Below are 16,031 nucleotides of genomic sequence, written 5' to 3'. Positions count from 1 at the left end.
GTACACTATAAGTGATACTACAAAACTGCACTACATTTTGCCATAGTTCGAAAACTTAACAAGATCAAGGCAGTGTAATTTATGACGCTTGTGCGGTTGACAGCGTCAACGGCTCTGATTGTTTCGCTCACACATTTGAACAGTAGTTTCGATTCAACCGCTCGCACGAAAGGTATCGGTATCCGTGAACGGGTGAGCTTGAATTTTCAGGTTTGCTTGAAGCTTGGAGTGGGCAATAATTTATAAAGTGCTTTGCTTTGATAGGCACATGTTCGCTAAATAGGAAGCAAATAATTACGGTGTGTGTGCGTGTACGTGCGTGTGTGTGAGCTGTGTCTGTTTGTGAGAAAAGTGTCCGCGTTAGAGTGACTCAAAATTTGGGGAAAAGTTTATTTTTGCGAAACATACAAAATGAAAATAAATTTCTAGTAGAGAATTTGTATATGTGCGGGTGTAGTACACCTTAATATTGTGATTTGATGTTGATTTGAATGTGCGTGCATTTTAATTTCGCGTGTGACAAACCAATAGAATTAATAATTCTTAAAAATTCTTCAATGATCTGTCACACCCGTATCCACAGTACAATTGCTTTGATATACTTATACTATGCGGACACTTAATGCACAAAGTTCGTACATGATGTCACGTTACATCCAAATGTATTTATAGACCACTTATAAGGTGCTAGCTTAAGGTGCAAGTGTCAGCCACACATTGACCTCGGACTGTTATCGCAAAGTAGAAGAAGCAAAAATAATAATAATTGAGCTGTTCAATACAAGCAACAGCAAAGCATACTGAAAAAAGCCTCGCCGATTTATTAAAATGTATGTGGTTAGACTTATAATGTGCATTACGTTTATGGCGGCTTTGGTTGATGTTGTTACGCCACGTGATGAAGCTAAGCAGGAAAAATCATTCAGGTAATTAAAAACAATCTTCCCAAATATATATTTAAGTATAGACTTTATGAAGATTTAATCTTTGTTCTAAGGAAAGAATAAGTAGTTTGAAAAGGTTTTAGATCCAACCAGCTCAAAACTATTTTAATGATACACTACTACGGTTCGCGTTTCAGAGGCCACTCTTTTTTGTAACATTTTTGTAAAGCCCGTTATTTCCGTTATAATCTACTATTATACATATTTATGTATGTATTTTTATGTACATATGTATGTAAGGAGGATGACATGTTCATAGAATCCGACAAATCATATCCGACGGTTTTTAACAAATCATAAAGAAACTTTTGTGCAATTTCAAGAAGCTAAAAATATTGCCATCACTTATTAATACATACATATATGTATAATTAGTTCATTGGCAACGATCCACGATAAATAATAGTACCGTACTAAGATATTTACTATAGAGTTATCACAGTGTATCGTGGATTGGATACATTGGAGTGGTACTCTCAGATCTTATTGAAGTAGTTTAATCAGTGAATATTCGCACTCTTTTACAAGAGGGGACTCTGAACAAGCAGCTTAACAGCCTTAAATAGCCGTCAAATAGTTGCGCTTATAACTCAATCGGTAGTTTTATTGAGTGCTCAATAAACCCAACTGAAATTCCTTATTCCTACACCATTGTAAAAATACATAGGCCTTGGATTCTGATCGGAGTATTGTTTAATCTGAAACATACTCCAATAAACTATCTCCAATACCTGTTCTCTTAAGATCTGTGGCATAGGTGGCCTCGGTCACGTATAATGATTACTTACTGGATTGACGCGATTTTACTAGATCGGTGTTGCCAGGGAAAGAAAGGGAATATGCCGTTTATGTTATTCCTATATGCAGTGGCTAATTTATTGAATTATATATACTTATACTATGTTAGTACAACGTCTTTGATATCAGATCTTGAAATTTTATGACAAAGGTCCCACGCTTTTTCAAAAAATGCGAGTAATGAAGATGACTTTGAAAAGGATGATATCGGCTGGACTAATATCAACGAAGAAGTGGATGTTGTAACACCAATGGTCCTTTTGCATCTGCAAAAGCTGGGTATAGAACATTTACAGTTGCCCGACATGAAAGAGAGTATATCAATAGTAAGTTAATGAAAAATAAGATACAAAATAAATATTTTAATAACATGAAAACATCTAATCATATTATCAACTTTATTTAATACAGAAACCCCTGTTCATCACATACGAGGCGGGTCTCCATTTGACTAATGGGATAGTCTACAACCTGTATGGTATAGCGCGACATGGGGACGCGTTTATGACGTATGAAGGCAAATCGTTCCTGAGCAGATTTTATTTAAAAATAAATAAACTTCAGGTGAGAAAGAAGCACAAGTATTTAAAATACTTACATCTCAGAATATTGTGTACATGTGAAGGGACGTATCCAGCTTTAAAAGAATTGAACAGCTGTACGTACTTACATATATTTCACGATATTTACGATCAATTGAGCTTGAATGTAGGGAAGCCATAGAGGTTTTTGGGTTTATTACTCGGACTGAAACTACCTGGTTGTGCGTTTCTGTCTGGGATCATCGCGTAACGAGCATCGGCTTGGTGTGGCTTGGGCCATTTATGGTGCATTTATGTTTTTTGAAATCGCTTATATCAGTATACATGAGTACATTAGAAGTCCTTTGTTATCTCACACTAACAGAGTCTATTAATAAGCAGATATATATGCGTTGGCAGCGGTACGGAACATCAAAAACTAAAAATTACAAAATTTGTTTGACTTATAATAATTATATCATTATCATTTTATTGGAAATAATAAATCTAAATTGTAAGGCGCCACAAACTACTCCGACCATGAATCTTTCCGTAGCCTTTGCCGCGACTACAACAAATTTTTCCCTCTTTATATACCCGATCTTCAAAATGAGTATTGGGGTAATATTCTTGATCAGCATCAATAGCCGAGTCGATTGAGCCCTGTCTGTCTGTCCGTCCCTATCAGCGCCTAGTGCTCAAAGACATACCAATCTGGATCAGATCGGATCATTTTTATAGCCAAAAGGAACAAATCAATTTGCAGTGGCTACGCAGCGCCCGACGTCACGCTCAGGCAGATTTTCTGTCTCTCTCGCACGCACTCTTTGTCGTGTCGTTTAATATTAGCGGCGTCTGCCGGAGGAGAGCCATACTGACTAAGTATCGGATATAAATGTAGAGTTGCGGTCTCCGCAGCAACTCACAACGTTCCCCTTCCTTTCCTTTGATACTTGCGCTCCCAAAGTAAAATCTTCTTTAATGAATAATTTAAGTTAACTTTCTTCTGCCTTGTATTGTGTACCGAACTTTCCAGCAGCTGATAATTTTATGATTCTTACATTCCTATTTTTACACAGTTTAACTGTACATAAATGAACTCTAAAGATTAAACATTAAATGGCGAACCCAAACCGAAAGCTTAATAGACTAAAAGATGACGTATTTTTTATGTTCTTTGAAAAGAGGCATATCGGTACAATGCCAGGTGTATGCTCTTTTCAAGGCGTTAGCATATTTCAAGATCATAGCCATTTGATGATTGTCCCCGTCCAAGTTACCTAATAAGGCAACAACTTCTATGCATTTCTGTAAATGTGCTCATGTACATACACATACATGTACATATGAACATTGCATGTTTGCTAAAATCTCACTTTGAACCATATTCAAGAAACACATTTCATTTGATAGGTAAAAAGTCTGTGAATAATTACATTTTATATTTTCTTTATTGTACCTTCAAACATTGGGAGGTGTGGTTTCTTATACCCTTGCTGCGGGCATGTATGTACATTTATCGCATTGTATTCTAGAATCTAAATCAGTGTGAGCTTCCGCGTCGAATTTTTGTGCAGGCTTCTGTGGCATCAGACATACATTTTATACCCGATACTCAAAATAAATATTGGGGTATATTAGATTTTTGGTGAAAATGGATGTGTGTAACGTCCAGAATGAATCTTTTCCGACCCCATAAAGTATATATATTCTTGATCAGCATCAATAGCGGATTCGATTGAGCTCTATAAGAGCTAGAGCAACGATGTTTTGGATCCAGAGTTCTGTGATATGTCACTGTTACAAGTATATTTCAAAACTTGCTTGACCCTTGCTTAAACTATTCACCCTGTCCATCGATTCTTCTTGCTTCCCCCCCATCTGGAAGGAATCGTTTATAATTCCTCTCCATAAAAAAGTTAGCAAGTTTGACGCAAAAAATTATAGAGATATAGCAAAGTTATCCGCTATTCCCAAAATGTTTGAGAAGGTATTAGCTCCGCACTTGCAATATCTCTGCAAGTCACTTATATCTCCAACTCAGCATGGATTTATAAGGCGGCGATCAACCACCACGAACTTGTCAGAGTTTAGCTCGTTCATTATTAAAGGCTTTCAAGGTAACTTACAGACGGATGTTATTTACACCGACTTTAGTAAAGCATTCGACTCTGTAAACCATTCCCTTTTAGCACATAAACTTGACCTTTCCGCCCAACCTCCTGAGATGGATTTCTAGCTATCTTTGTTCTAGGTCTCAAAGAGTCCTCTTGAAAAACTCCCTCTCTTTACCAGTAAAGGTTTCTTCGGGAGTACCACAAGGCAGCCACCTAGGCCACTTACTCTTCACACTCTTTATTAATGACTTGCCTTCAGTATTAACATACTCTCGAGTACTTATGTACGCGGATGATTGTAAACTCTGTGTCCAGTACAAGGACATTTCATTTCATTCTCGCTTGCAATCCGATCTCAATAGCTTTCAGTCATGGTGTTGTGCAAACTTGTTACACCTTAATGCCTCGAAATGCAAAATTATGACATTTCATCGTTCTAGCCCTTTGTTGGCTCCCTACACCCTATTTGGTGGTTCTCTTGAGAGAATTACCCTGGTGGATGATCTGGGTGTTATGTTAGACCCCAAGTTAAAGTTTTCCGAACACATTTCTACCATGGTAAATAAGGCCATGGACGTGCTTGGGCTTATAAAGAGGTCGTCAAAGGAATTTGACGACCCCTATATAACAAAGACTCTCTATACCTCGCTTGTTCGTCCGATCTTAGAATACGGCTCCTGTGTATGGTGCCCTCAGTACAAAGTACACCAGGACCGTATAGAATCAGTACAGAAAAACTTTTTGCTCTGCGGGGCCTTAACTGGGATGAAGGTGTGAGACTCCCATCTTACTTTAGTAGACTGCTATTAGTAAACCTCCCATCCTTAGCTAACCGTAGAAAGATGCTTGGTGTGATTTTTATGCACAACTTGATCAGGGGTGACATAGACAGCCCTGATCTGTTGAGCCGCATAAACTTTACGATTCCTATTAGACTTGCTAGAAATTTTATACCGTTGTTCCTTCCACTTTGTAGATCGAATTATTCCTTGCATGAACCGTTTAGGGTCCTATGCTCGGATTATAATTCCCTCTACCATATCATATCCACCACTAATTGTCTTCCTCTTATTAAATTACTAATCCTTACACACCTTTCTAGTAATTAATAATTGTTGTGGTATTTTTATTTTTATGCAGTAATTGCATCGCCTCTTGAAAGATGCGGTCATTGCATGTCAACGTCCACAAATATACAAATTCGGGAATTTGCTTACTTTTTGGTTTTGTTTTTTTTTATTCATAGTTCGAATACAACTTTTTCCTTAAACTGATGGCAATTGAAGGATATGGAAAGGTTATGGGTTCATTGGATGATACGGTCGTATATGCCGAGTTAGCTGTAAACGTCATCAACTCCAAGCTTCATCTTCACGATTTTCGTATAATGGAATTCAGGTAATTGGAAAGTGAGATATGTGCAATAGTTACAGTGAAAATTTAAAGACATTCTTGGGCTATAATTGTATGTACATGCCTGAATATCATGCACTGTAATTTAATAATATATGAAAAATTTATTTTTTATTTCTTTTTAATTAACAGTAATATCCATGTACAATTAGATCAGGCTCGGCTGATAAGACAGCTGACTGGAATTATTTTAAGCCCTATAACAAATTTTTTTAAAGATCGCATAACAACCTCAATAGCAGATGGTCTTAAAGATCAAATGCAATCAGTGATGGATGATTTCAACAACGAGGATCCGTTACAGCTACGTGAATTTACCAAGAAATTGTTATCTGGAATAACTGGAAACACGCCAGAAGATCTTGATTAATACTACATATGTGAATTAGTTTTTTAAGAACAAATATTCGTTTGAGTGGTAACATTGTGGTTTCTGATAATAAACAGTTTTATAAAAAAAAGAAAAATTCTCTTTATAATGTTTTTTACAATATTAGCTTCCCAATATTCGAAGAATCAACCGCTCAACTTCTGAGCAGCGGGTTTTTATTTGTTTGCTTCAAAAAGCCGGTGCCAGGTTCTTCTTCTGTGAAGCTGAACCCATAATGATTTACCAAAGTTTATTAGTAAGTGCTAAAGCTTGAACATTTTTCCCTTTACTATGAATGTGACATGTTTGGACTTGCATTTAACATTGGCTTACAGGTGAGTAATAACAAATACTAACCAATACCAAGATATTGCGTGGGTGTTCATGACTATTTTCACCTACTCGGCGCCTGGGCTGTTGATTCGGTCCGAGAATCCGAAAACGTGGGCTCATCTGGTCTGAAAACAGATACACAGTCTTTAGGGATGTGCAAAATACGATCTCCTCGCACAAGCGGAAGGTGAAGAACGGAATGCCCAATACAATAACAAATTTTGTGTCTTCAGCATGACGAGCCATATGCTCTGCGAGTAGGGTACTGGCTGCGCCACGTCAAAGACTTTGTATTTGTTGTAGGATTCTGGTAAGTCTCAGCTGCCCAAAGGCATACGAGTATATTAAATTCGTATGGATGTTTGTAACAGCCAAAAGAGAGCGTTTCTGACCCTAGCAAGTATAAAACTATTTATATATTCTTAATCAGGATCAGGATTAATAGGACCGTTAGACCGTCTGCCTGTATCGAGGACCTCCCCGATCTCATGACCATAAGAGTTGCAGTAACTGGATTTTGTGTATAAAGTGTATTTTACACGCTCCTTTCCGCCACCTCAAATCACCCACTTCAGTATAGCCAAAATATGTTGAACCGAACCAGTCATTTGCCTCGTTGAAAACCTGACTTTTAAGCGCATTAACGGTGGAGCAGTGCCCTCTTGAGTGCAAAAAAGGCTAGAAGGCTAATTTTAAGGATGACTAAAACGTTACGACTGCTTCAATGCATTTTATTATACATTTCAGGACCAGTTTAGGCTATAGGACTGACACTTTGTACAAAATCATAAAAAATCTTAACACAAAAAGAGCGAACCAATCAATTCTATACCTTTTTAATACAGTGATATTTGGAAGATACTGTTTATATTTTGATAAAAAAAATCAGTTAACAAATAGGTAATATTAAAATAACAAAATTATAATGGTTATAGGAGTTTGTGCATTGAGGTTTGTTTTTGTTGGAAGCGGTTCGTCTGCATACAGTTTAAGTAAGTAGTACAGTACTTAGTAAGTGCATTTAATTAGATAGCTTAGGCGAAATTACATATAATATTTGTATAGTTAATGCATGCTTAGCTTTTTTAGTTACGTTTAGTTATAATTTTCATCAAATATTTTTCTAATATCTATCTTTCCTGGATCTACCCGGGACTGCGCGTAACACGCATTGGCTTGGTGTCGAATGGGCCAATTAATGGTGCAGTCATTGCAAATCAGATCCCAATTTCTAAAAGATAATACATACATACATATGGCCATATATTTTTTGTTAATGTTGAATAGTCAAAGCTATTAATGTTGACAATAAAAATCAAAGTCGGGGCGAAAAATCGGATGTAAAAATGTGAAGACCTACGTTCAATTAGTTCAACTTAGGTGTTTTCTTTAGTATAAACGTGCATGTGTACATAGGTTTTCATATATGTGCGAATGTTTGTCTATATAAATATTCATCATTTGTAAATATGTATGTACATATATAAATTAATCTTTTGTTGTTTTAAAAATGTATTCTTTCTTTATTTTGACTCTGACCCCGTTTCTATACCCTATATGTCTTTATTCATAAATACATATATACATATGTTACATATGGATGTACATATGTATTTTTAGTGAGATCCTAAATTTTTCTAAACTTTCAAAACTTTAGAGCTTTATTTACTATACATACGCACATATTTACATACGTATATGAGTACATATATGTATTTATAAATGTATGCATGCTTCTATAATGAGAAGCGAAAATAATAAGCTTTTATGCTTGCCAGCTGCCCCACTAGTCAACTGCTAGATGCTGTCCATGCCGGGCGCGCTTTTGAAGCACGGATAAAGTGGTACCGATTCACTCGAACGCAAATATATAGAATTGTACATGGTGCAGATATATACATAGTTTTCTGTACGTGCACGCATATAAATAAACGACGATAAACCGAAATAGGCTCGATATTTGTTCTTCGGCGAATACTCGTAAGTGAGCTAAAAATCCATGGCGTTTGCACGAAGAAAACCCCAGTAATTTGTTTGTGCTAAAATTAATATTTTTTAATAAATAATATTGAACACCAGAACTGATATGAGCAAATTATTCTCGATATATGTACATATATACACATATGTACATATGTATTTTTACATATAATACTTGTAGGGTACAGTAAATGTCCGCGTTACGGTTTGCCAACCTTGCTTTCGGCGCTCCGTATCAAAAATACTCTTGCATATGTAAATATGATTGACTTTTTATTAGCTTAAATTTAATTATTTATATTTCGGTTATATGCGGCTGTACAAAGAAGAATAAAAAAATGCAGTTATTGGATGATGGATGAACGAAATTTTGGAACATTGAGATTGCAATACATACACATACATATAAGTAGATACTATTGCAGTACTGTGGCCAAGACTCTAAAATCATGCTATTTATATTATTTAGAATTATTTTCTTTTTCTTTTGTCATTTAGACGCTGATAAGTTGCATACTGGTGTTTGACTTCAAAATGACATCTGTGTATGGACCTATTCCTGCAGGTGAGATCGCTCCCTCTGGTGAAACCCGCACAAGTCCGGAATCGGATGACGCAGAGAATATACCTTACCATGCACGTGAAAATGCTCGACCCTTTACTTATGGGAACCTTCCTGTGGGATTTAATACAAGTGACTTAAGCCATGTCCCTTCAGAAATTGTTGAAACACCAAGTGCAAGACGTATTCAAAGCACCTACAAAAACAGTCCTTCAAGCACTCGTAAAAGCACAAGACCCGGCATTTCGCCCTCTCGTCCTGTGCTAAGAAAGACGCCGTCACGTCAAGAGTTTGAAGAAATGTTGATGGAACGAAAAGAAAAATCTTTGCGGGAACAAAACAATGCCGCAACTAAGTTGGCGCAAGAAGCATCCATACAAAAGGAGTTCGATGAGCTGCATGAAAAGCTCAATAAAACCATTCTTTCTTCGCAAAATATAAATGGATCTAAACAAGACAAACACATTGACTTCACAGATTCAACAAAAACTTCTTTATGCCCTTCCCAAAGCTCAGAAAATGTTGATTCCCCCCTGCTTGCGGTAGAAAAGAAACGTCCGGAGACGCCAACGTTTCCGGTTGTTCAGAAGTTGGTCAACAGTGAGCGATGTATTAGCCCGTACCCATCAGGAACTGCAAAGTCCGTAACGTCTGGCGAGCAGGGGTTGATTGCACAACCAAGTATTACTCAAGATGTGGAGCCACATTTGGTAAAGTTTGCTAAAGATTTATCGCAGTTTTGGTACAAGCCGCATATGACTAGAGAAGAGGCTGTGATGTTGCTACGCACCGCACAGGTCGGGACATTTCTCATACGAAATTCAACCACATATCGTGATTCTTATGGGCTTGTGCTGCGGGTAGCGAAAGCTCCACCATCTATACCTAGTACATCAGGAAACGGGGATGAGCTGGTACGCCATTTTCTTTTAGAGCCTACGAATCGAGGCATTCGTCTTAAAGGATGCGCCAACGAACCTATATTTACGTCGCTATCAGCTTTTGTCTATCAGCACTCAATTAACAGTTTAGCACTGCCATGCACGCTTGTTATACCATATCAGGACTTGCTCTTGAATTCTCCCGACAATGAACTGATGTCCAGACAAAAACAGATTCTTGTACAGGGCGCTGCATGTAACGTACTTTATCTATACCAGTGCGATACGGAATCGCTTACTGGGCTCGAGGCCGTTCGCAAATCCGTTCATCAAATGTACTTGGATGCCAAATATTCCCTTCCAATAGAAGTGCATTTAAAGATATCACAAGAGGGCATTACATTGACCGACAACACCCGTAAGACGTTTTTTCGACGACATTATCCAGCACAGAATATTTCTCACTTCAGCATGGACCCAAATCAACGATTTTGGAGTGTCAATGCAACCGACGAAGGATTGCAGCGATCAGTCAACAAGTCAATATTTGCCTTCGTAGCACGTCCGCTGACTGGTACAAAGGACAACCAATGCCACATTTTCTGCGATTTAGCCTCCTCGCAACCAGCATCAGCAATTGTATCATTTGCCAATAAAGTTCTTCCATTAAGTAAATCCAGCTGTAAGATGCTATGAGCAAAACTAATGTTATATTTAAATTTTGTATTTATTTTAAAGATAGTCCGATGTTTTTATGATGTAGTGCACAACTAAAAGTAGCTAACAAAATAATCAAATAAATATTAAATAAATCAACCGTACTTTCTATACGCTTGAGGCCGAAAAGAGGTCAAAAGTCATTTTTGTGAGCGCCTTGGCTAATCTGAATATACTCATCAGATAGAGAATTTTCAAAATTGGAAGCTTTGAGGAAATCGAATTTTTACTTTAGAAGATATGAGCATTCAAGGCTGATAATATTTTCTGTGAGCAGAAATTCAGTCAATTTGTATGAACATAATGCATTTTTTAGGTCAAATAAAAAGAAGCTAAATGGCTTCGTATAATTTTTTTTTGTTTCGGTCTCTTTTCTTAGGTGTTAATATTGTTCATTGAATAAATTGGTTTCTTGGAAAGACTCCTAAAGAAATTTAATTTTTCAAACGATATATTTCTTAAGTATTTTTCAACTTTAATTTGACTTAGAAAAAAATGCTCTGAGATAGCCGCGAGACTTTCTTTTTGAAATTTGATTGGTAAATATTTCTTAACCTATGCATATAGGGGCTTATCTGCGGAGCTTTGTGACTGAATGACTGAATAAAACCGAGAAGATTACAATTACACTGAATAAAGGGTATGATAACGTTAACGTTACTAGTTATTTATTTATTGCATATTGGATTTAGTGGATATTAGAATATTCTAAAGGTGCATTTATAGTGGGATTACACGACTACTTTTTAGCAAACGAATCGTGAGAATAGAGTAAACTAGAGGGTAAACACCCTAGCCAGGCCCTGCTATGCTCATCTAGTCTTCATTTGCTTATTATGTTGGTACTGTTCTATACGAAGCCTTAACTTAGAAAATTAATAAAAACAACCAATAGAGTATTTTTTATTCTCTAAGGCAAACTTTGGGGGGCTTAGGGGCTCTTCGGCGTATTGTAGTAATTATCCAGCCATTGTCGATACAAAAACACAGCGTTTAAATGGGTTAGTATACTCTTTAAAATTGGTTTTCATATTTTTAATTTAAACTAAGGTTTTTATTGGTGCCCTATTCAAGTGGCGCGTATTGTAATCTCATAGGTATAAAGAGAAGGGCCAAAGAAATTTAAGCTCTACACGCTGAGTCTCATCTCTTCATAAAAAGAGCGGAGTGTTTACTCAGCTTGAATAAATATACTGGTATGTATAGTTACTAAACCGGTTTGACAAGCTAATTTTCAATTGTTACATTCTCATATTAAAACATTTCCAGTCGCTCTTAGTTTCTTATTCACATTATACGTTCACCACATCTCTGCTCTTATCAGGGCTCGGGAGACAAAAGCGCTCTCTGCTCTCGGGCTTCTCAATTAGAGAATAAGATTCGAACATAATGCTGATGTCGGGGCTACGTACGGCTACGAGTACCTACCTCGAATTTCAACTCACTCGGCTTACTTATCTCATTTGATTCAAGTTTTCAGCGGCAGTCGTATTCACAGCTTTGGAAGCGCCGCGTTTCGTGGTCCGTAGATTAGTAACACTAAAGGCAGGTTATCAACTAAGATTGGGTTTCGCCTCAGTTTAAAAGTTACTCATAATTTTGCCGATAAGTCAAGGTTATACAAAATTAAGAAACAAGTGAGTAATGTGTTGTTTAGTCTTTAAATTTAAAATTTCCCATACCTGAACGATATTCTGTTATTGTAGGGGACAAGGGATTTTACGGTTGTCAATGAAAACAACGTAACTTTTCTTAGCAATAAACAGTAGCTTGATGCAGATCACTGCATAGTAAAATAGTTCAACCGTGATTCTTACGAAGAAAGTAAGTACAAGGAAGAATAAGTATATATACATATATAATAAAATGTATAGTGAAAATATTTTGTATAGTGGGCTTAAAATTAAACAAGCTTTTCAAGCCAAGACATATGTAAATACTTTGCACCGGGCAGCAGGTTTCCGACAAATGGATGTATTGAGTTAGTTTGCATTTAAACAGAAGGACTGTACTTGTTGTATTCCTTCAGCTCAATGGTTCAGCCGGGCTAGATGATTATTCGTTTCAAATGTGGGGAAAAATTTAAATAAATTAACATCACATACAAAATATCTAATATGTAACAATATCCGTATCTTTTCAATTACAGACTACGATGAATAGGTATAGAATCCTCTGCCACTTGGTAATACTGGGTGCACTTTTGACTTTAAGTGCCAAAGGTGCTCCGCAGCAAGACTTGAACGCGGAGAAAAACATTCAAGAAATATTCAACACGAATATAGGAACACCAACAAACAATTCGCCGCCTCTAACGCAGCCATCTAGTGGAATTGGATTAGTAGTAACACCAGAACCAATAGATCCCTCAAGCCCACTGACGAATTTTGAATCTATAAGCGGAAAAACGGTCACTTGCAACTGTGTTCCCTATTATAAATGTGACCCGTCCACAAACAGTGTAACGGAGGACGAGTCGTTTGACGGATTTGGTGTAATCGATATCCGCTTTAACGACGACGATCCAGTCTGCCCTTCTTCTGTTGACATCTGTTGTGATGGGAATAGGACACGCTCTGAGACGCTGAACCCGACCCCGTTGGATAAACGACCGAACCAAGTACGGGGCTGCGGCATTCGCAACGTCGGTGGCTTGGACTTTACGCTCTCCGGTGTCACCCAGAATGAAGCAGGTTTTGGCGAGTTTCCATGGACAGTAGCTCTGCTGCATGCAGGCAATTTCAGCTATTTCTGTGCCGGTTCACTGATACACCCACAAGTAGTTCTGACTGCGGTGCACTGTGTCGAGACTCATAGTCCGGGGAGCTTCATGGTTCGAGCGGGTGAGTGGGACTCTCAAACAACCAAAGAGCGTCTTCCTTATCAGGACAGAGCTGTGCAACGTATTATTACACACCCACAATTCAAAAGTCGAAACATAGCTAATGATTTTGCGCTTGTAATTCTCGCTCAGTCGGTTACTTTGGATGATCACATCAATGTGGTCTGCTTGCCACGACAAGGTGAAACTGCCGCACCTTCCACTATCTGTACTTCTACTGGCTGGGGCAAGGACGTATTTGGATCTCCGGGAAAGTACAGTGTAATAATGAAAAGTGTGCCGTTGCCTGTCGTGGACTTTAACACGTGCCAAACACGGCTGCGGAACACGCGACTTGGCCCAAAGTTTGCCTTGGATAAGTCATTTATGTGTGCCGGCGGTCAGCGCGGCGTAGACACTTGCCAAGGCGATGGTGGTGCACCACTTGCCTGCCCCATTGGTCTTGCCTCAGAGAATCGTTATCAACAGAGCGGTATTGTTGCTTGGGGAATTGGCTGCAACGATGAGGTGCCAGCGGCATATGCTAACGTGGCATTGGCACGAGATTGGATTGATCAGCAAATGTTAGCCAATGGTTTTGGAACATCGGTGTACACCGTATGATAATTTTCTGAAGTTAAACTTTTCAGTTCAATTTTATAGTCGCCTGTTTCTTTGAAAAATGAAATTAAATTAAATGATCAAATTATAACAGCCTTTTTTTTTACTATGGATACATACTTTGAAGTTTAATTTTGCAATTCGATTACCTTTACTGTACTGTAGTGTACTATGTAAATCAAAGTTCCCTCTGTAGGTTAGGTTAGGTTAAGGCAGTAGCTGGGGAGAGGGAAGAACCTCCCTCCCAGCTCACTGAGGTATGCTACAGGTGTAGAGGTCTACTGTGGTCTTCTTTAGCCTGTTCTTTACTCAAAGACTCCAAGAAAAACAAATCTTCAGAAATTAAAAACTTTTTTCAAACAAAAATTGTTATCCATTTGGTGCCCAAAGGTGGAAATTGCCAAGTCATGATAATTTGACACAACATTGTCATTATACTAATCTTATGACCTTCCGCAGATCAGAGGAAGCTAAGGGTACCCCCATATACCATGTGAGAATTTCTACAGTTAACGTTGTCTGTTCCTTTTTTATGCTCTGGGAACAGAGCCTCTAGCTGCCGAGCTCTGTTTTCCAGCAAGTCCTTTCCCCATGGCAATGCCCCTTTTAAATTTTATGCCCATAATTTTTTCGGAAGCAGTTGCAACATACGAGTATAAAAAACTGCAATTAGGTTGTTGTGAGGAGCGGCTGAGCGCCTCTTGGGTGGCCGTGTTTTGGGTTAAGCACATGTTACAGTTACAGTCAGCCTGTCACCTTCAACTGCAGCAGGGAAGGGGGTGCTAAGGGGTGAGGGTGGACCAGAAAAATGAGACTCCACTTAACACCCGCACCAACTCTAACCGTTCCAAAGCAAGTGCAGGATACCCTATTCTTACATTCTTGCGGCCTCTGACGGCTTTTTGCTTCTCCGGCTGTCGCCGGTGTGTGTTCCAATGCCCTGCTAGTCAGCCACAGATGCTGGGCATGGGCATGAGTATGGGCATGACATCTGCGTGCGCGGTAAATAAGTATAATTGCAACACTTTGAGGGGGCATTTGAAGTGGCAAGAATTTTGACACCGTTTCGGTCTGAGGACGCATTTGTTTACATCTTTAATTTAATTTGTTTGTGTCAACATAGCTCTTAATTAAGCCCAGTCTTTTATATGTAGTACTTATACATACATGCATAAAGAACCGAAAAAAAGGAAGTTTCCACGATACTATAACGAATAATAGAAACCCATTGTTTCATTGAAATAACAGTGGTGGCTGGCCATAAGGAATGATTTAACAAAATATGGTCGAAATAATATACATTGCTCCTTCTCTTATTCCATTATCTAATTTTTCATTCACTACAATTCTCCTCCCGTTTTCTTTGCAAAAATCGTACCCAAACGATTTCCACATCCCCACATTCCATATATGTACTTTTCAACTACTACACTAAGGCGTTATACACTGTTAGACACACTCAAGTATACTCGTACAAACAATATATATCCCAGGCAGTTTACAGATCCAGAGATTTGATCAGGTTTCTATTGTGTATTTAATAAAGCTACACCTGTACTTGATATCATTTTTTCGATGTGAACGGGAGTCTAAAATAATAATAGAACGCATTTTAATATGCTCGGATTGAGGTTCATTAAGCCAAATAATGTTCGGTACTCATTTGCAGGGGGAATTTATTGCAAAGTGCTTGTGGCTATTTAATATTTATAATTGAAAAAGTTTTGTTGTCGTACCCACAGCCTCGCTTGAAGTACTTACTCTGCATGTTGGCCACTGCCGGTGGGTGCCATCCCATCCCTATCCCCATCTACAGCCACATCCGCCCGTCTAATTTCTCTATCTGGCTCTGGCTCTGTCTCTGTCTCTGTCTCTGCCATTGCCAACTACTAGCAGCCACTTATCATAATTAGACTTTTGCTGGTGGTGCAAATGAAGAAGTTTCACTTCAAT

The 16,031-nt window shown here is 38.1% G+C and overlaps 3 protein-coding genes across 4 annotated transcripts; all 3 read left to right on the top strand.

The window, feature by feature from the left end:
- The first annotated feature begins 603 nt into the window (after positions 1-603).
- On the top strand, positions 604-6,248 carry LOC113565742. The gene is made up of 5 exons (XM_026988780.1): positions 604-926; positions 1,894-2,068; positions 2,154-2,306; positions 5,627-5,778; positions 5,926-6,248. Exons 1-5 carry the CDS (start codon positions 829-831, stop codon positions 6,161-6,163), a joined length of 816 nt encoding a protein of 271 aa, XP_026844581.1. The 5' UTR covers positions 604-828; the 3' UTR covers positions 6,164-6,248.
- A 2,106-nt stretch (positions 6,249-8,354) lies between these two features.
- LOC113567332 (tensin-2-like) lies at positions 8,355-10,689 on the top strand. Its single transcript, XM_026994786.1, has 2 exons — positions 8,355-8,476; positions 8,975-10,689. Exon 2 carries the CDS (start codon positions 9,011-9,013, stop codon positions 10,613-10,615), a length of 1,605 nt encoding a protein of 534 aa, XP_026850587.1. The 5' UTR covers positions 8,355-8,476; positions 8,975-9,010; the 3' UTR covers positions 10,616-10,689.
- A 1,462-nt stretch (positions 10,690-12,151) lies between these two features.
- Positions 12,152-14,169, top strand: LOC6594666 (phenoloxidase-activating factor 2). 2 transcript variants are annotated; one of them, XM_026985804.1, is made up of 3 exons: positions 12,152-12,273; positions 12,343-12,460; positions 12,786-14,169. In XM_026985804.1, the coding sequence occupies exon 3, from the start codon at positions 12,792-12,794 to the stop codon at positions 14,079-14,081; it is 1,290 nt and encodes a 429-aa protein (XP_026841605.1). In that variant the 5' UTR covers positions 12,152-12,273; positions 12,343-12,460; positions 12,786-12,791; the 3' UTR covers positions 14,082-14,169. The 2 variants fall into 2 exon arrangements, with proteins under 2 accessions (XP_026841605.1, XP_002019332.1); XM_002019296.2 differs by lacking the exon at positions 12,343-12,460.
- Positions 14,170-16,031: the final 1,862 nt, after the last annotated feature.

The sequence above is a fragment of the Drosophila persimilis genome, unplaced genomic scaffold, assembly GCF_003286085.1.
Source record: "Drosophila persimilis strain 14011-0111.01,24,50 unplaced genomic scaffold, DperRS2 tig00000000-arrow-pilon, whole genome shotgun sequence".
In the NCBI taxonomy this organism is placed as follows: Eukaryota; Metazoa; Arthropoda; class Insecta; order Diptera; family Drosophilidae; genus Drosophila; species Drosophila persimilis.
The sequence above is the reverse complement of the archived record's forward strand: the minus strand, read 5'-3'. Positions and strand labels throughout refer to the sequence as shown.

What these genes read in the sequence shown, in the direction of transcription:
- LOC6594666 (XM_002019296.2), top strand. Translation starts at nt 12,792, where the DNA reads ATGAATAGGTATAGAATCCTCTGCCACTTGGTAATACTGGGTGCACTT.
- LOC113567332 (XM_026994786.1), top strand. Translation starts at nt 9,011, where the DNA reads ATGACATCTGTGTATGGACCTATTCCTGCAGGTGAGATCGCTCCCTCT.
- LOC113565742 (XM_026988780.1), top strand. Translation starts at nt 829, where the DNA reads ATGTATGTGGTTAGACTTATAATGTGCATTACGTTTATGGCGGCTTTG. An exon ending in AAGCAGGAAAAATCATTCAG is followed by an intron (nt 927 to 1,893) that starts GTAATTAAAAAC and finishes TTTATGACAAAG; the next exon opens with GTCCCACGCTTTTTCAAAAA. An exon ending in TAAAAATAAATAAACTTCAG is followed by an intron (nt 2,307 to 5,626) that starts GTGAGAAAGAAG and finishes TTTTATTCATAG; the next exon opens with TTCGAATACAACTTTTTCCT.